Source organism: Gopherus evgoodei, chromosome 3 (genome assembly GCF_007399415.2).
Source record: "Gopherus evgoodei ecotype Sinaloan lineage chromosome 3, rGopEvg1_v1.p, whole genome shotgun sequence".
NCBI lineage: Eukaryota > Metazoa > Chordata > Testudines > Testudinidae > Gopherus > Gopherus evgoodei.
Genome location: NC_044324.1, coordinates 67572162 through 67593388, shown reverse-complemented (window position 1 = coordinate 67593388; position 21227 = coordinate 67572162). Strand labels below are relative to the sequence as shown.

The 21227-nt window shown below is 40.1% G+C and overlaps 1 protein-coding gene across 1 annotated transcript in view; it reads right to left on the bottom strand.

The window, feature by feature from the left end:
• Nucleotides 1-605: 605 nt before the first annotated feature.
• DDX43 (DEAD-box helicase 43) overlaps nt 606-21227 on the bottom strand; it is a 49043-nt gene continuing 28421 nt past the window's right edge. Inside the window, exons 11-15 of the mRNA XM_030555758.1 lie at nt 18340-18427; nt 12688-12815; nt 6410-6523; nt 5537-5671; nt 606-756 (exon numbers count right to left, since the gene is read on the bottom strand). Coding sequence (XP_030411618.1) covers nt 606-756; nt 5537-5671; nt 6410-6523; nt 12688-12815; nt 18340-18427 — 616 coding nt within the window. The remainder of the gene's footprint in view (nt 757-5536; nt 5672-6409; nt 6524-12687; nt 12816-18339; nt 18428-21227) is intronic.

Sequence of the window (21227 nt, the reverse complement as noted above, 5' to 3'; positions counted from 1 at the left end):
AAAAATAATTATATCTAATATTCCTCACCATAATCCTAATCCTTGCACACATATTTACAAGTACCTACAAGGAAAACAGTTTACACAAGCACATTAAGGCCTGGACACTGCCAAGATTTCGTCTCAGAGCCACAAGTAATAAGAAGGAAATTAGAGACAGCTGAGCCCACTTCACTCTTTAAGCCTGTGAACTGAACAGAAGGACACTCAGGTATGCACAGCCCTAGTGGATGCTGCTGGCCAAAAGACAGGGCACATGCATACCAAGAGTGGATAACATATGGACAATCATGTAACAAATCCTTTTTGGAAAACCCAGTCCACTCCCTTGTATAGTCCTTTTTCACTGCTCAGCTGAAGGGCTTAATTGAAGTTAGGCAGACTCTGCCATATTGAATGGCAACAGCTTCTGTCTTTTGGCTTCTCTTTTTACAGCTGAGGTAAAGCACCACTGCCAGAATATCCAATCTCTGAAGATTTATTTTTTTTTGAAGGCTGGAGGGCCCAAGCTCCCAATTTTCCCAGTGAAACTACAAATTATACAGTTAAGAACGGGCTTCTCAGTAAGCTTCTCCCCTATGCTAAAATACCATTTCAAATGGGATCTACTCATATTTAAACAATTGAGAGCTATGTAGACATTGCCCTGCTAAGGTAAATATTCTTACTTGATTTGCTCTTTCAAGAATGCTGATCAGCTCAGACGCAATCCTCCAGTCATTCCTAGTGACAAGTGTTACAGCCTCCCCTGTGCGTCTAAGAGAAAAATACATTCTTACTCTTCAAGAGAAGAGAAAACTACATTGTTGGAAACTTCCTACCAGTATATTCTTGAAACCATAACAGAATTAACTTCAGAGGATACACCTGTTCCTACAGCAAACTAAAGCCAAGCCAAAAAAAATAAAAAATCTGATGCCAGTCCATTTTGAAGGAGACTAGATGTCTGCTTAGAAACAGAGTGTAAAACTTCAGCTAACTAGAATAAAAAGGCATAAGAAGCTAAACTTGTTCAAGGAGAGGAGAAAGTCAGAAGCGCAAAATATTGAGATTTCAGAAATAACTTTGCAATTTGTAAATTAAGTTTTCATTAACAGAACTGATAGAAAGGCTAGACTCCTTGATGGTGTTGCTTTTATTATACAAACTGATTTATTGCTGTCCCATTAACATCTTTAGGCCTGGTACTTAATTCATTCATGTAGAAAACTCATTTGACAATTAATTTCTGAATATGGTATGTCTATAAACTATTCTGGACCACTTTGAAAAAGGTTAATATTTAGTACAACACTAACACACACTAATCTGAAGTCTTCTAGAAAACTAAACATTGAGCACATTAAGCCAAACTCAGAAAAGCACAAAATGGACTCACAAGTGGTTAGGTGAATGCACACATTGCGAGAGCAGCCTGCATGTTTGTATTCTGTCTAGCCTGAAAGGATCTCTTCCCTTCTCCCAACGAATTATTCCAGTCAGAGGCAGGAATAATCTCTTGGGGAAAATGCGTTCAGTGACAATCCTAGGGGTGAAACATGGTAATAAATCCATAAATGGGGTACTACAACCCAGCCTCCATCCTGCTCCTGTCAGCGCTATTACTTGATGGAGTACCTTCTCTACTGGCCTGAAGCCAAAGAAGAGACCAGACAACTTCTCTGAGCAATTTACAATAGCTCCAAGGCACCACTAGTGATTGGTGCCTTCTCGTGCTGCTGGCCACTGGTTTTCAGAATTTGGCCCATTGTCTGTGTGTCTCCTGTATGTTTTTTCTTCACTGAATGGAATTTGTGCACAAGCTTTCCAAGCAGACATTTACTGTCACGCTGCCTGGGCTAGGAAGAAACTGGACTTCTCTCTGCTTCACCTGTATATCCTAGAAAATGTTTTCTAGCTTCATAGTTACTCCTCTGCAGCAACTGCAGTGAATTGGTACATTTAAAAAAAAAAAAGTAGTCGTCTGCAGCTATGCAATCAGTTTTGGCAATGTGCTGCTGAATCTTCTGTCCTGCTTCTAGACTTTTAAAGGAATCTTCAGATTCCTTGAATTTGGCTGTACAGAGCAGAAACATATATACATTTGAAGAGTTCACTCCTAAGTCTCATCCACATTAGGCACAAATGAGTTATCAGACATTTTATATTCTTATGTCTTGTCCATAAGAAACAATTTGCAAGACCATACCTTTACGGGTTACAACATTAGTGCTGCATTAAATGTTCCCTAAACACTCTTACTACTAACCACTTATGTGTTTCATCTGTAGATCTAACAGCACTCTAATTAACCAGGTAGATCATCACCATTTTACAAATGGGAAAATGGAGGCACAAAGGTTAAGTGACTTGCCCTATGTTAAAGAGCAACTGAATGTCAGAACTGAAATCAGAAATCTGGTCCCATGGTTCCTAGTCCATGCCTCATCCACTGGACCGTGCTGCAAGACACGTTGACTACTTTAAAACTTCTTTACTTCCTCTTATTGCTAGAGAATGTCATTTATGAAATTTGAAGTATTAAAATCAATATGAAAGTCTTTACAGTCAGTTCTCATTCTGCCCAATACTACTTTAAAAAGGATAACGTTTACATGGTAAAGTGTTTTTTCTGACATTGAAATACTGTAACCATATACATCAATAGCTTAAAAGCAGTGCAATTTGCATATATAAAGAGATACAGATATGGAATATATATTTATTTTATAAGAACAAATCTGTACAATACATTAAAATGAACTCCCTAGAATAAAATCCAAGAAACATACTAATATAGAAGCATTAGGAAAATGCCTATCAACAAAGCTCCGACCCATGAGAGGCTCAGTACAGCCTTCTTAGGCAAACTGCGCCTGTCTTATGTCACCTCAGTAAAGCATCTTCATTAGCAGCAGCTGTTCCTTTTTGTTAAATCAGAAGTTCCCAAACTGGATCACAATCACAAGTGGAGTAACTCCATCAGCAGATGGGGTTGCAGCAATCCCAAGTATGCAGAGGTTGATGTTTTGCAAAATGGTGCCCCCGCACAGTGTGACCCCACACATGCAAGGTCACACCGCACAGAGGATGTTTTTAGCTCCACAAAATGGCATCCTCCATAGTGTGACCTCACACACTCCGTATGTGTGTGAGGTCACACTGTGTGGAGAGTGCCATTTTGCAGAGCTAAATAACATCCTCTGTGTGATGTGACCTTGCATGTACAGTGTGCATGAGGTAACACTGCAGAGAGGATGCCATTTTTAAATGGCATCCCCCATGCTGTCTGGGGACGCAATACATGTGAAAACGAGGTTATGTAGGGAAAATGAGAACTGTTGAGTTCATTTTATATAATGGAATCATTTGTCCATCTTCTAGACTTTTAAGCTTCTCTAGGGTCCTTGGATTGGCTGTACGCAGCACCTGTTCAATTGTTCCCCCAAACTGACTGCCATAACGAAGGTCACAACCCCACAGAGGTCATGATTTCTTTTGGGATGACTAATACTATATAAATGTAAAGTTATAATATTTTTGCCATCATTATTATTTGATTAAGGTAGAATGGGAACAGGTTTAGAGCCCCACTGTACTGCCAGTGACAGTCGTGAAACTGGAGCAAAATGGCTACAACTACCAGCAAGAAGTTCAGAAATACCAATTATGTTTTCAAATTCCATCTCCCAGTTTACTATGGGGACAAATATTTACTCTGTGATCTTTCATTTTACTTCTGGTGGAATTCCACACCAAAAAATTAAAAATTCTGCAGCAAAATATTTGAAAATTCTGCAAAATTCTGCACATTTTGTCAAAATAACACAATATAATCATGCCTGTTTCAATTATTTTGGTAATTTATTTCAAAATACCTGTCAGCAAGTATGTCTGTAACAGTACAGAGCAAAAAAAAAAGATTCTGGTAATTTTTTTTTGACAAATAGATTCCTTACTAGGCATATTAATACAGAACTTTGTATAATTCATTTAAATTACAATACAGAACTGTATTTCCTGCACCTGTCAAAAGCAGTGCAAAAGTTTGGGGGAGTCAGAGGTAACAGAGGAGTTGAGAGAGCAAGGAGGAGCCTAGGAGTGAACTTGGAGGGTGTTGGGTGTGGGTAGGAAGTTTTTTTTGTGATATGTGTGGGATTGTTACGGTGTTGGGAAGCCTCCCCCATGCAGATCCTGGCTGACCTCAAGCCTCTCCCATTCAGTCAGTCAACCACATCTGCCCCTTTCCCCACACCCCTTATCCCCATGGGTCTCTGCAGCCCCCCTTCCTCATCCCCATGCTCAACACTGTCACCCCACTAGCTCCTGAGCCCATGTTCCAGTCTGTCCCCCCGACTAGCCATTCTTAACCCCAGTCTGTGACCCCCCCCCCAGCAGCAATGTGTACTCCTCTCTGTCCTAACCTGGCTCCGCAGGCAGGGGGCTGTGATGAACTTCTACTCTTGAGGGAATTCTGCAGCACTGGGCATAGAATTTTGTATTTTCCTGCATAAAATACGTTTTGCTTAAGTGCTGCAGTTCCGCCTTTTTCCCCACCAGAGGCCGCTGTGGCACTAGAACAGCCAGCATGAATGCAGCGGCCTCAGGTGGGAAAAAGCAGAACTGCCGAACTTGGGCAAAAAAAATTTTTTTTTAAAGCGAGACAGAGGAATGCTGCACATCCGCAGATGTGCAGAAATCCCTAAGGAGTATCATTTGCAGTAAGAACAACTGGCATCTTAATTTTAAACTTACTTCAAAATCATAATTATATCTTTAAGGGAGAGAGTGTTTCCCTATGAACTTAATCACTTCCTGTATACAGACTAATAATTTAAATGGCACTTGTTTTATAGGCATTATTGGCACACTTTTATGGCTCAAGGCTAAGAAGAAATCAGAAACTAGCTACAGTCTTTATATGACAAATACCATACATCACCAAATGCTGACAGAAGGCTATATAGAAAGTATGTTTTTTCATCATCTTATTTTTTTTGTTAAATTTCTGGAGTTAATCTGGCATTCAAACCTTTCTTTGAAGCCAACAAGCTGTATGACTGTAGTAAGGTGCAACTCTTGACATGCAAAGTATGCTTGTTGAGGGAATTCCTAGGGAGCTGACAGAGAATTTTTTACAGTAGTTTACACTGTAGAATAGATTTAAGACAAGGAAATATTAATCTATAACATCTTAAAAATATGACTCTACTCAGGTTTAAACCCATTTTCATTTTTTGTTTATAACCCAAATAATTACCAACCTCACATCAGAACCCTGATGTGCTAATTGATTTCAAAATACACAATGCCAGAAATGGAACATTAGTATTTGAAATGTATCTTGGTATACACATCATTCTCTGGAAGCATCATTTATGTTGATCTCACATTGCATCAGCAATAAGATTTATATTATCTATTGCTCAAACATCTTAGAAACCATATATTAAAAATGTACATTAAATAAAAATGTGAGTAATTCTAAGTAGCAAGCTTTAATGTCATTTTTAAAAGATGAAAGATAATTTAGTTTATACATAGAAAAGCCACTTACCCTGCTCGTCCAGTACGACCTACTCTATGAACATACTCTTCAATGTTCCGAGGAAAATCAAAATTGAAAACATGAGTAATATCCTGTACATCAAGCCCACGGGATGCTAAATCTGTAGCTATCAGTATCCTCACTCTTCCTGCAATAAGCATGTATGGAAAATATACATTGGTCTTTTATCTTGCTTATCTATCCACCTTCAATGCTTATATGGCCCCCATTATCCTAGTATCAGAGCACACAATCCAACGTATTTAGCCTTGCAGCACCAACTGATGAAAATAATTTCTATTACTACCATTTTACAAATGAGGAACTGAGGCACAGAAAGACTTGCCCATCCCACAAGAAATCTAGTTGATCAGCAAACTGAACTCAGATCTTCCAAGTCTTAAGTGAGCATCCCAACAACTGGACTAGCCTTCATCTTAATGCCATTCTCCTTAGCAGGACACAATCATGGACCAGGTGGGTTTTACTACACGAAAACCACCACCCAACAAACATTTCATACTCAGCCTTCATTCTAACAAAATACTGTTTTTGTTTTTTTTTTAAATTCCAAAATATAAGAGAGAAGTCAGCAGTACTTTAACCTGTCATCTCATTTTCACTCATGGCCATTTCAATTTTTAACGGATAAAGCAACAACTTATCTCCTCTTCCATACATGTTTTTCTAGCACTTGTATTAATGTACCAAATACTATTAAAAATATTCTGAGTCTTACTCCCACACATTTAACATTGAAGTAATTTTACTTTTAACTGCTCTGTGTTACAAAAACCATTATGCTACTGGTGTGGATATTAAGTTTTATATAGTATATTCTGAAACTGCCAGGCTCAACTGAATAGCATTTAAGGGCAATACTTGCCTTTCTTAAAGTCATCCAAAGCTTGTTCTCGATCACACTGTTCTCTGTTGCCATGAAGGGACTGAACTGGAATTCCTTGGAGACTAAAATCACTTGATAAGTCATCAGCTCTAAAATTAGATAGAGGTACCTTTGAATACTTTAAAATGCACGAGGAATGAACCACTAGCAAATAGGAATGCTTATGTTCATAACTATCTTAGTCTGCTCTAGTTAAGAAGAGACTTATTGTGACAGTACTGGAAGTGAGCACACCTACGCAAATATATATTTGGTGAACTTTTTCAAATGTCAATATCAGAATGCTCATTCAGATCAGAGTTGTTGCCTAAGTTTTGAGGGGCAGCTTGGGAGACAAACTAGAGTGACGGTAAATACTCGTATAGTCCCTATCACAGTAGCATTTGAAAACCTCACATGTATTTATAGATTTATCCTTACAATACCCTTGGAAGACAGAAAAGAACTTATCTATTTTACTGGGGAAGAACTGAGGCACAAGGATTTAGGGACTCTGAATACTACACTGCAGAACTACAACAGAGCTCCAATTCAATGGCTTACCCACAAGACTATCCTTCCTTGTGATCACCTTTAAAGAACATGTGAAAAGAAAAAAATAATGGAGCCTACTTCACACCTTTAGTAGCTCAAGGGCATACTAAAAACAAGCAGATACCATTTCAAAATCTCTCTCACTTTTGGCACACATGCAGACGATTTAATGGGTTCCCTGATCCTTTAATGGTAGAAAATGCTTCTTTGGGCCAGAGTGTACACTAATATTCTTTCTACAATGTAGTTCATGAACACGTATTGTGAAGGTTTTTTGCTACTTTCAGCTTCAGATTAATATCTTGTTAAATAATGGAAATGTTTCAAAGTATTTAGAATATGTTTAACAGAAAGTACCTTTATTCTCTGTATTTGAAGGATAATTATTGGGATATTCCTCATGAGGATAAAACAGTTTCATATTTCCAATTACTCAATTCCAAGTGAACATCCTCATGAGAACTCACTGTCCAGGGTGTTTTCCCTACCAGTCCAGGAGTGTAGCTCTATTTCAATGGCACGTACATTAGGAAAGTCTTCTATTACTGAAAAATCTTTTATGTACACTCATATCACATACATCAATTGGATAGATTTTACTAACTTTTAATCAGGGAATGAGGCTTTTACCCAAATAGAAAGCCCTGGTCAGAGAATATTTCTCACCCCAAAATACCTTCCCACATAATTCAGGAAAAACAATACTTTTAGCCTTATTATAGGTCATTTATTATGAACTGAAAGTGCTATATGCACTGCCGCACACATTTATTCAGAGAGTAAACAAAAACCATAGACTTCCTCTTATAACAGAACTTGCTTTCAATAAAGTGGTTTCAGCTCTAAAATGCTACTTACTAATGAAGAGATCTAACTAAATGATACTGCATCTTCTACTCAGGATACTTCCCCTATCAGTTAATTAGAACAAAGAATATGTGCAACTGAAATGTTTTCTACTTCTAAATGAACATATATTGAGGAAAGCTCATGCCCCATTTTTACTTCCTTCAGTCAACATTCTACATTATGTATTGTTTTACAATAAAGATTGTGCTAAACCCAATTTAAAGAAAATTCATAGTCTTTTAAAAAGTGACTCACACCTCTAGCTTTGTTTCAAGATAAGAAACTGCACTTCTGGCGTGGAGAACTGAACAGCTTCTGAACAAGGTAAAACTGCCCCAAGAAAACTAGTTATGACTAAGGTTAAGATTTTGTCATAGTTATTTTCAGTAAAAGTCATGGACAGATTGCAGGCTTGGGGGGGTGTGTGGGGGGGGCTTACTGAAGACTGAGAGTGCAGGAAAATGAGAGCCTGACCTCTGCCGCAGAGGCGGCCTAGAATTACAGGGGTCTCTGCCCCCAGCAGGAGAGAGCGCTTCCCCTGCTTTCTGACAGCTCCAGCCCCAATGCCTCGGGCTATGGTAGAAAATGTCATGGATGTCTCTGGAAGTCACAGAATCTGTGACACTCTTAGCCTTAGTTATGATATTCAGTTAGGACACAGCATCTTCATATAGTAGTCCCCCAGTAAATATCTCATACTGTTATAGTTGAATAAAAAGGTTTGTCATGTCTACGTTCAATATTGATTCTAGTATACATCAGTCAAGAGAGAAAGTATATAGTCTTATAATAGTAAATATGACTACATTAACAGAGTATCCTAAAAGGAAATCAGATGTTTAACACATTTAAAAGCGATACTTTAGTAATATGTAAGCAAAATTGTGATAACATACAAAAAGACACAAAAATATCTGAACAGACTAAAAGTATTGGAAATAATTTAAGATATTATTTTAGGACAGGGGTCTCCAATGCGATGCCCGCGGGTGCCATAGAGCCCGTGGGGGCATCTAAATGCGCCTGCGTCCTGGTCGGCGGTGGAGCATCCGCGAAATGCCACCGCAATTCTGCAGCGATGCCTCTCAAAGACGTCACTTGCCACTGAAAAGCGACGTCATCGAGAGGCATCGCCACCGAAATGCTGCAGAAATTCGGCGGCATTTTGGCAGGTGCTTCACCGCCACCACAGTCCTTCATCTGGCGCCTGTCAGACGAAAAGGTTGGGGACCGCTGTCTTAGGAAGTATATCAATTTGAGATCTATTTTAATTAAAAAATTTAGAAGTAATTTCAACTATTTTGCCCGGCAGAGTCCAGTCAATTAGTAATTTAACAACCACATATTCTAATGCCTGAAAATATTCCTCTCCCCTATTATTCTGTAAAAGATTTAGCCTAATAGGAAACTGACCATAGTCATTTTCACTGCATCTAGAAAATGCTGTCAATGCATATAACATGAAGAGAAACATTTTTCATTAATTTTGTTATAGTAGTCTTGGGTGTTACATGCTACAACAGGTAAATAGTTGTCATACATTGTCATGTTCTGGGGTGTAACCCTGTCCAGTGAGGAGTTGTGTCATCACTTGCCCTGAAAATATAAGTGCCTTAAAATGCTCCACAGCTATACCTCCCTTATCTGGATGCTCCCACACACCAAACAGGCATGCAATAATTATCTATGTTATAAACCACCCTGGTTCCATAGCTCTGACTCCAGCAGCCCACTTGTTATACCACAGCCACACTCCGGTCTCTACCAGCCTTGGTTATGATTGGAAAAATGAGCCCAACACTCTCTAGTGCTGAATTTTCCCAAAACCATGTGCTTTGCTATGTCCAACACTTTCCTTGGTAAAAGTGACCATGATATAATTAAATTTAACATCCCTGGGGTGGGGAAAATTCCACAGGGTCCCAACACTGTAGCATTTAGTTTCAGAAAGAGGAACGACACAAAAATGAGGTTAGTGAAACAGAAATTAAAAAGGTACAGTACCAAAAGTAAAATCCCAGCAAGCTGCACGGAAACTTTAAAGACACCATAATAGAGGCTCAACTTAAACGTATACCCCAATGTAAAAAAACATAGCAAGTGATCCAAAAAAGAGCCTCCATGGTTAAATAACAAAGTAAAAGAAGCAGTGAGAGGCAAAAAGGCATCCTTTAAGAAGTGGAAGATAAATCCTAATAAGGAAAATAGAAAAGAGCATAAACTCTGGCAAATGAGGTATGAAAATATAATTAGAAAGACCAAAAAAGAATTTGAGGAACAGCTAGCCAAAGACTCCAAAAGCGATAGCAAAATTTGTTTTAAATACATCAGAAGCAGAAAGTCTGCTAAGTAACCAGTGGGGTCACTGGATGATCAAGATGCTAGAGGAGCACTCAAAGACGATCAGGCTATTGTGGAGAAACTACATGAATTCTTTGCATTGATCTTCACCGTTGAGGATGTGAGGGAAATTCCCAAAACTGAGCCATTCTTTTTGGCGACAGATCTGAGGAACTGTCCCAAAGTGAGGTGTCATAAGAGGAGGTTTTGGAACAAAATTGGTAAACTAAACAGCAATAAAAGTCTCCAGGACCTACTGGTATTCACTCAAGAGTTCTGAAGGAACTCAAATGTGAAATTGCAGGACTACTATCATTTAAATCAGCTTCTGTACCAAATGACTGGAGGATAGCTAATGTGATGCAGATTTTTAAAAAGGGCTCCAGAGGTGATCCTGGTAACTACAGGCCAGTAAGGCTCACTTCAGTACCAGGCAAACTGGTTGAAACTATAGTACACATAGATGAACATAATCTGTTGGAAAATAGTCAACATGGTTTGTAAAGGGAAATCATGCTTCACCAATCTACTAGAATTCTTTGAGGGGGTCAACAAGCATATGGACAAAGGAGATCCAGTGGATATAGTGTATTTGGATTTTCAGAATGCCTTTGACAAGGTCCCTCACTAAAGGCTCTTAAGCAAAATAAGCCGTCATGGGATAAGAGGGAAGGTTCTCTCATGGACTGGTAACTGGTTAAAAGATAGGAAACAAAGGTTAGGAATAAATGGTCAGTTTTCAGAATGGAGAGAGGTAAATACAGGGATCTGTACTGGGCCCAGTCCTATTTAACATATTCATAAACGATCTGGAAAAAGGGGTAAACAGTGAGGTGGCAAAATTTGCAGATGATAGAAAACTACTCAAGCAGCTAAGACTAAGAGATCCAGACTAACATGGCTACCCCTCTGATACAAAACTACTTAAGATAGTTAAGTCCCAGGCAGACTGCGAAGACCTACAAAAGGATCTCACAAAACTGGATGACTGGGCAACAAAATGGCAGATTAAATTTAATGTTGATAAATACAAAGTAATGCCCATTGGAAAACAATCCTAACTATACATATATGATGGAGTCTAAATTAGCTGTTACCACTCAAGAAAGATCTTGGAGTTATTGTGGATAGTTCTCTGAAATCATCCACTCAATGTGCAGCAGCAGTCAAAAAAGCAAACATTGGGAATTATCAAGAAAGGGACAGATAATTTAAGACAGAAAATATCATAGTGCCTCTATATAAATCCATGGGACGCCCACACGTTGAATACTGCATGTAGATGTGGTTGCCCCATCTCAAAAAAAGGATATACTGGAATTGGAAAAAGTTCAGAAAAGGGCAACAAAAATGATTAGGGGTATAGAATGGCTTCCGTATGAGGAGAGATTAATAAGACAGGGACTTTTCAGCTTGGAAAAGAGGCGACTAAGGGGGGATATGATTGAGGTCTACAAAATCATGAGTGGTATAGAGAAAGTAAATAAGGAAGTTATTTACTCCTCCTCATAATACAAGAACGAGGGGCCACCAAAGAAATTAATAGGTAGCAGGTTTAAAACAAACAAGAAAGTATTTCTTCATGCAATGCACTGTCAACCTCTGGAACTCCTTGCCAGAGGGTGTTGTGAAAGGCAATACTATAATGAGGTTGAAAAGGGAGCTAGATAGATTCATGAAAGATAGGTCCATCAATGGCTATTGGCCAGGATGGGTAGGAATGGTGTTTCTAGCCTCTGTTTTCCAGAAGCTGGGATTGTGTGTCTGTTCATTCGCTCTGAGGCACCTGCCACTGGCCACTCTCAGAGGACAGAATACTGGGCTTGACGACCTTTCGTCTGACCCAGTATGGCCATTTTTATGTTCCTGGACCATTCAGAAAAATAAGGTTTGTTCGGTCCTGTAGAGAGACAAACTACACAGCTCAGTGCTTTAACTTGAGTTAACAATCACTTCAATTCAAAAAGCACTCGGTTGATTTAAGTTTATTAACAAAAGAAGATAGGATTTTGAGTGAGTCCAGGAAAGCTTCCGGCACTGGTGCATGTGGCGAGCATGCACACCTAAGTTGAATGGACATGAGCAATCACTCAAAGATGAACCTTGGGAAAAGTGGGCTCTGCTAGCGGATTCCATCCCAGACAAAAGACAGTAGAGAAAGAACTGGGGTCAGTCAGAGCTTACAGTACTACATGTACGTTCCACGTACAGTGTCACAAAGAGGCGTGTGCAAGTGTGGTCCAAAGGGAACTGCTGGTGAAGAGTATAGAAAATCTTAAAGCCCATTTTAAGTAAACACAGTGCAGACACATTCCAATGCATATTAGTTTTATGATACCAGAGAACTTGCGTAAAATACAATGGTCATGTATAGTGCTGGTGAAATACAGTAAGACAATATTAGCACTACAATGTGGTTGAAAGTAATTGAGTGTCATAGTAATTTTGATCTGAGAATAACTGATTAATTTCGAAATAATGAGTTTACAGCAAACTAGACGAATGTAATATTGGTTAAACAATTACATACGTAAGTTTCTTTCCCACAAATATGATGACTTTATCCTTAGGCTTCAGAGTATCAATGAAGTAGCGTGTAAAAGCTCTCTTTTCTTCTTCTGGGATAATAATAACTTTCTGCTCTACTGTATTTACTGCCTGTGAAATATGAAAAAATGATGGTAAGTAAAAACAAAATCTGAACAAAATTACTTCAGTCCAGTTAATTAATTCTCACATTACAATACCTCAGGCCACCGACTTCAAAACTGATATATTTGATTTTGTCAATAAATGACACCAGGAGAGACTCTTAAATAGTCTATGGTGATTATGTCAAACTCTAGAAAGATAAGTTTGCTATTCTTCTCTAAGCAGAACTGGGAAGAAGCAAGTTAACTGTAAGCTTCAGAGGGCAGGCACATGCTTATGTCTTGTTAGTGAGAGGCAGTCTGGAGGAGTTTGCTCTAGATCTACTTCTGTATTGTTTCAACATCCTTTTGACTAATTGTCTCATCTGATGAATCTTGGGGGGAAAAAAGTATTTCCAAAAGGATGACTTGTGTCATTTGACTGAAGAGGAGAGGGAAAAGACCTACTCACTAACTCAAAAACAAAACAAAAAAACCCAAAACATAACTTTCCTCCAACAAATATGGAGGTTGTGATAAAATGGCTGATCTGGGCATCTGTAGTCCATGCTGCTAGGCAAATATGTCTTCAGGCCACTGCCTTATAAGCCATAGCTCGACACAAAATTTAGAGTCTAAGAGGGAAGCCAAACACAAAGACAGTCGCTAAATGATCTCTTTCGTAGTACTGACATTAAGTCCTTTCTCCATAGGGGAACATTGTCCAGGAAGCTAACTTTCCAAGCAAGAAAGGCTCTTGCAAAGGATATGAATATCTGAGGCCTGTAAAGATGCAATAGAAGTTTGGTAACATTGAGAGTACAGATTCCAGTCTGCTGTCTTTGGGAAGGAACGTCCTGTGATAGAATATCAGGGTTGGAAGGGACCTCAGGAGATCATCTAGTCCAATCCCCTTCCCAAGGCAGGACAAATCCCCAGTTTGTTTTTTTCTTTTCAAACCTCGGTTCCCTAAATGGCCCCCTCAAGGATTTGAACTCACAACCCCTGGTTTAGCAGGTCAATGCTCAAAACACTGAGCTATCCCTCCCCCCTGTACAAAGGTAATGTGGCAATTACCACTATGAAAAGTGGTGATTGCCACATTACCTTTGTAATTAGTAGTAGTTTCTGGTTGCACTCAAATTGTGCTAGTTGCGATACAGGTGGAAAGGCACATTCCCTACCCAAAGATACTATGGTCTGGAAAAAAAAAAAAAAGACATGGCAAAGAGAAAAGAATCCTGTGATTAAAACACTGGATTTGGACTCAGACCTATGTTCAGTTCCCACTTCTGCCACATACATTGATTTGCTCAAGGTCATACAGGAAGTAATAGGGTACTGGACTTCTGGGAACATGCATGCATCCTACTGCCCCTGTTAAAGTCATGAGCCCTGTAAAACTAGGAGCTGTAGTTGCAGGTCACATGTTTCACCCTAGTCATGTACCCTACAGGAAATTTCATATAGAGAATTCCTGCTCTTTCAGCAAAAGACCAGACAGGAGAGACACTGTAGGGATATTTAAAGGTTTATATTAAACATGGTTTATGTGAGAAATGATTTATTGATTTATTGTTAATTACTACTTTGGAACTTAAGGTTTATGTTAGAAGTAAATTTGTAATGATTTATTGTTAGAAATAGCTGTGTCTTTGTGAAGCCAAAGAGATACTTTGTATAAAACTTGTTAAATGTCAATAGACTCTAAGCACCTGTTCTCTAAGTGAAACTTTGTAGTGCTAAATTGGTCAATTGACTCAGCGGGGGAGCTGTCAATTGACTCTGTAAGCTGCTAAACTGGGTAATTGACTCAGCGGCAAGCGGTCAATTGACCCTATGCCTCAGGCAAAACTGTATAATTACTACAAATAGAGACCCCCACCTCTGTAAATTCATTTTTATCTAAAGATAAAAAGTGTATGTGAATGAGTGCCTAGTTTAAATGATGAATGAATGGTTAGGGAGTTACCAGCCTGAAAAATTCAGTGTCCCCCGAAGAAGGTGTCAAGTGGAATCAACCAGATGACCCCCGGAGAGCGAACTGGAATCCACCCCAAGTACCTAACAAACATCTGACAGAATGGAGCCAGCCACCTGCTGATTGATCAAGCAACAGCAGAATGAAACAACTCCCATGAACTAACATAGGGAAAAATCCCTATAAAACTGGACTCTAAAGACTGAGGACTTTGAGTCTATGGTTCTGCTGCCAGCCTCCAGGAGCATCAGGTGCACCTGACCCGGACTCGGCTCCACTCTTGTGTATAGGGTACCTAGCCAGTATTCTGTCACAAGCAACTTTAGGCTGGTAACTATATCTATATAGAACCTGTATGAATGATTGTGTGAATGGATATAGATATATATATATATATATATATATAAAAGTAATCATAGGAATAAGTAGCCAAACAACATTGTTTGCTGTTATCTTTTATTTTATTATGGTATTGACAATAAATGTGACAAATGTCTTATCCCTTTTAATAAGATCCTGCTGGTTTTTACTGGTCTAGTATAATTGGTATAACAACACAGGGTTAAAGGAAGGACCCTGGAGGGATCTCTCTGCATTTATCAAAAAGAAGGCCCAGAATAGGAGACATTTGCAAAGAGTTGCGAATCCCTAGAGAAGGACTAAGGATACATCTACATTATGCACCAAATCGGCGAGTAGGGATCGATCGGGGATCGATTTGTGGCTTTTAGTTTAGACATGATAAATCAATCCCCGATTGTTCTGCCATCAACTCCTGTACTCCACCATGGTGAGAGATGGAAGTGGAGTCGACGGGGGAGCGGCAGCAGTCGACCCCGCACTGTGAGGACACGAGGTAAGTTGACTTAAGATACATCAACTTCTGCTATGCTATTCTCGTAGCTGACTCACTCACTCATGCCCATCACCCCAATCGGGGTATGGGCCGCCAACCACAGATCTCCAGAGTCCTCTATCCTGGGCCATTCGCTCTAGCTTGTTCCAGGTATAGCCCATTTTTTTGCTATCAGCCTGAAGATCACGTCGCCAGGTGTTTCTTGGACGGCCTCTTTTCCGCTTGTCTTGGGGATTCCACCGCAGTGCCTGTCTGGTGATGTTAGTTGGCTGCTTACGTAGTGTATGTCTCCTCATCTCTGCTGCAACCTGCGCCATCTTTCCTGACTCGTACATGGTCCTCACGTACCATGTGCCCATGGTAATCCTCCTGATTGCAAGAAGGGTAATCGGCTTAGTGGCTTCCTCATGGCTTTTACCACCCAGCGTCATGCATCTTCGAGTTGAAGACCCTTATTTTTCCAGGGTAAAAGTCTCTGTTGTTTCTATTGTTGGCGTTTCTGTAGCAGGTTGATTTTTTACAGAATGGAGTTGCTAGCCCCACGCCCAACCCTCCTCCTTTATCCTGACTTGGGACAGGCAGATAGCCCCAAAGGACCTCTCTGGTGGAGTTTCTCGTAGCTGAAGTTGTGTATTTTACGCTGATCGCCAACCCCCGCCTCTCTCCCCCGTGTAGCCCAGGCCTGAGTGAATACCCTGAGGAGCTTTTGTTTTAAAGTCTTTTTCTAAGTTAAGAAAAGTCCTGAGCAGAGGAACTAAAATAGTGAAGTTGTTTGGAGCATGATCTCATCAGGCTAGTGGATTAGCCCACAGGTTTATAGTCACTTAAACTCTGTGACTCAGTTCTCTGCTTGTAAACTGGCAGTGATAATACTCTCTCCCTTTCTCTGTATTAGCTCTTTGGATTGTTAGCTCTTTGAAGAGGGACTTTTCTTAATATGTATTTGCACAGTGACTAGCACATGCAAGTCCCAATCTTGTTTGGGGGCCAACAGGCATGACTAATACTAATTACACTAACAAACAAAAAAACAAACAAACAATAATGACAGAGGACGGGGAAAGGCGAACAAACCAGAAGGTAGGCAGGTAGTAATACAAAATTTTTACTTTATAATAAGGTTTATTGACAAATTTTTTTTTTCCTTTTACCCTATGACTGTGCTATTATGATATTTACATGGTAACTAGAGAGCAAAATCTGCTACATGGAGATCAGACATTGAGTTGCCATTGTTGAACCTCTAAAAGATAAAAGGGGGCATCACTCATCAAAACAAAGTTGGCTGACCATTGAGGAAGACAGCTTTTTTGCATTGTAGAAGGAAAAGGACTGAAAAAACTGCCTGGAAGCAGGAGGGAACTAGCGAAATCACATAAAGAACTGAACCAAGTCTTGTTCTGATGGACAAAATATCCAGGTCCTGCCTGGAGTCTGATCTACAGAAGGTAAAGCTCAATGTTAGAATAAAAAATCTGGTTGTGAAAAGAGAAATACTCATTTCCTAATGGCACTAATGCATGCAGGCCGAAGCAGGGGTGAAACAGCACACGCACTATTTGCAAGTTTGATAAATTTCAGAACATCCAAGCCATATAAAATTGTGAGTAAAATGCTTTCAAATTTCTCGTTATAGTGAAGTTATAAAACAAGCGTAAAAAACCCCCAAACAATTAGCTGCTATAACATTTCAGTACAATGTTATTTCAATCTATAATCAGTCAGTCCAAAAAATTAAAAATGCATTGTAGAAGCTTTTGGAAGATATAGCAACTATATAAGGGGTAATTAATCTTTTTGGCATCGGGGAACAACGATTTTTTTGAGACATCCAGTTGAGGCTTTTGATATAAGGGAAATAGCACATCTTTCCCTCTTGCTTTTTGGCAAGGGTAGAGGTGACTTCACATTTAGGGAGATGGCATATACATTTCTTCCATGTTCTCTCAAATCAAACTTTGAATGCATTTCACCCCAACCCAATATCTGACGCTACATCCAAATATGTCTAAATACTTCAGTTTGATGTCGCTGCTAAAATAAGCACTCATGCAGTTGACTTTTACATTTGTTAGGTTTCAAAGTCAATACAAAAACAGAGATAAGGGGGAAACTTTACACCTCTGAGAGCTATGACAGGTTGTCTGCATATTTCGAGCAACGTGTTTACATTGTTTTCACATTTTAAAGGTCATTTTTGTAACCAAGAGCTATAAATTTTTTTAAACACAAAAAATTCAATTCTGGATGAAAATTATATAGCATAATCAAAAAGGGCACTTTCATAGCAATGTGTGGCTACATAATATTATACATGAGCCCTTGGCCATTAGGTAGATTTTGATGAAATATTTACTATTGAAGTTGTCTGTTTATGGGTGGAGAAATACATTACTATTAACCAAATCAATGCTTTAGAGACTTCATAAATTTTATTTCATCATTTGTCCATTACAAAAGCTGAGACTAAATGCTCTTTGGCATGTCTCATATTCTTATCACAAAGTTCTTTTTCATTTACAGTTCTAAGATGCATTCTGGGCTTTTACTGAAGCTTTTAAAATACCACTGATTTCTGCCTACTTGGAGCATGTTGTGAAAGACCAGACTAGGTTATGCTTTTAACTAAATGAAGTGTTATCTGAATGCTCCAAAACATTCAAAGTTATGTGCAACTACAAAAAATTACGTGACTTAAAAAAAAAATCAACCTACCGCTAAATCAAGAGTGCCGACATATACGATCATAGGATCTTTCAAATACGATTTTGCAAGGCGGCGAACACCATCTGGCCAAGTAGCACTGGTGGGAGGGAAGAAAAAAATACATTTTTAGAAGTGTAAGAGGTCTCCAATACGATCCTCTCATCCATCCCACACTCCCAATATATTCAGCAAGGTCTTATACTCACAATAGCTGTCATGCATATGTACTAATCTTAACAAGAAAAACTGGAATTGCTCATTTGAGCATAAATTCAATCCAGTTGGTATTACTGAAACCTGGTGAGATGATTTATACAACTGAAATATTAAAATCAATCGTTATAACTTATTTAGGAAGGACTGAATGAGCAAAAGGGGAGGAGGAGTGGCACTCTGTCAAAAATGGCATTACCTTTTTCCGAGTCACTGATAACTCGGAAGAAAATCATCTTGAAGGCTTCTGGATCAATGTCCTAACAGACAAAACACAAGATGGGGTACTAGCTGGTGTCCGCTACAGACCACCAAAAAAAAAAAAATCACACTAGGGAAGGTGAACACTTCCTTACATGCTTATCTACAATGTGCAGGAAAAAAAACAGTGTGATCATGAGGGACTTCAATTGGAGTGACATATGCTGGAGGGCTCGTGCTGCCAGAACTAAAACATTCTTGGAATTTCTAAATGTTATAGATATGTGGATAAGGGTGCCTTGGCTGCCTCTCTGGACTCCTGTGCAGTGGCAGAGATGCTCTCTGTCTGTACTGGGACTCCTGTGAGTCGGATGACAGCTCTGTCGGAAACAGTGGGTCCCAATCCAATGAATGAGGAAGGGGCCTCTGCTGCAACAGGAGTAGCAGCTCATCCTCAGGTGTGGGGATGTCCTGGAGAACAGACAGGCCTGAGAGGAGCAGAGACTGTAGATATGGCAGAAACATATTCTCTGGTGTCAGGAATGTCTCTGTACGTCCTTGAGTCCATGGGGTGCCCACAGACTCCAGAGGTACCTGGATCAGTAGTCAGAGCCAACTGGTCTGCATATTGGTCAGACGGAAGCAACAGAGCATCCAGAGCTATAGTTGTAGAGGAACGCTCTACACGTCCCCAGTACCAAGGTCACCAGGTGGTAGGGATGGATCTTGCTTCTTCTTTGCCTTACCCTCCAGCCGGGGGGCCTTTGAGGGTAGTTCCGCTGGATCCACAAGTGACATCTTTCCCTCTCTGAGCCATGACAGGTTGGGTATGTGTCTATATGGAGCAGTCCGATGCAGGGATCTGCTCTTATTCCTACGAGTGTTTCTTATTCTCGTAGCGGGCCTCTGGTGCTGGCAGCTCTGCACCATAGCTCATGCTCAGAGGAGCACTACTGGTCAGTAGAGGCTGCTATACAGTGTGTGTGGGGGTCCTCCTGGCCAGGATCAGAGTGCATCCAGGGCCTTAGTGCCTCTTCCTCAGGAACTTGTGGAGTTGGAGCTCACGGGCCTCTCTTGTTCTGGGCAGGAAAGACTTCAGATGCCGCACTTCACCAAGATGTGCGCCTCGCCCAGACAGTAGAGGCACCATTGATGGTCGATGCTGATAAAAAAGGAATGAGGGCAGGAGACCATTATTGATGCCTGGGATCCTAGGCATAGTCCTTGGATAGCGAGGGGATGTCCCCCCAAACTGGGGAGGGTCTATACTAAAACTATGAAAAACAATTTATTTACACAATTATACAACAACTCTCTTATCGAAAGAAGAGTGAAGGTGGAATAGGGGTTTTGACTCAGGCCATGAGATGGTAAGAGGGAACTGGAGTGACATCAAGCTGAACCACCCCATATACCCTCGGTCGGGAGCACAAGGAGACATACTGAGCATGTACAGGTCAATGGACACTGCTTGGAGAAAACTTTTCAACTAAGCGCATGTGTGCCCAGGAGTGGAATACACATGGGACCATCACTTCAAGAACAGATCATTCTGAACCAACCCTGGATGCAGAGGAGACAGCCTTGTGAGATCAGTTGCAAAGGTGCAAGCTGTCATGGATCTCTAGAGCTGAAGACAGTTCCTAATTGTGGTCCAAGAGCTCTCCTGAATTGCATGTGCCAGACTTGACAGAGTTAAGAATCTGTCTAAGGTAAGGTAGGCCCTGGTTATTAGGATGCCCCTATAAACTGTATCTTCCGTATAGGGAATTAACATGGATTATTGTACCTTTTCCTGAAGATCCAACTCCTGGTACAGATCAAAGGCTGTGTGAGTGGAAGACAGCACTACTTCGTAGGAATGTTCCTTGAGTAGTTAGTTGCAAAGGTACACAAAGACTAGGATTGCTTCTTGTTGCATGTAAGAACCTTTGAGACCACCCTTAGGGTTAAAGAAAGGCCGCAGGGAAGCACTTGGTATTGGAAATGATCCTGGCCTATAATGACATTAGGTAATTCCTACAGGATGGGTGTATCTTTATATGGAAATAGGAATCTTGTAGGTTGAGCCTGAAAACCAATCCCCTTCCTCCAGTGAAGGAATTATAGCTGCCAGAGTCATCATTGTAAGCTTGAGCCTTTACAAACTTGTCTTAGATCCAAGATCAGTCTCCACACTCTGCCCTTCTTTGGCACAAGGAAATATCTTGAGTAAAACCCTTTGCCCTTGTGAGAAGATGGAACCAGTTCTATCATTCCTAATCAAAGAGAATATTCACTTATCTCAAAAGCTTAAGAGAGGGGTCCATTAAGAGGGACAGAGAAGGGGGCTGGAAGGGAGAGTGTGATATAAAATGATGGTATAGCCTCTATGACCCACTTGTCTGTAGGGATCCCACGCCAAATCAAGTTTCAGATGGGAAAGAGGGTCTTCGAAGGTGGGGAGGTGAGCAAATGGACAGCTGTAAAACCAGAGGTGTGGG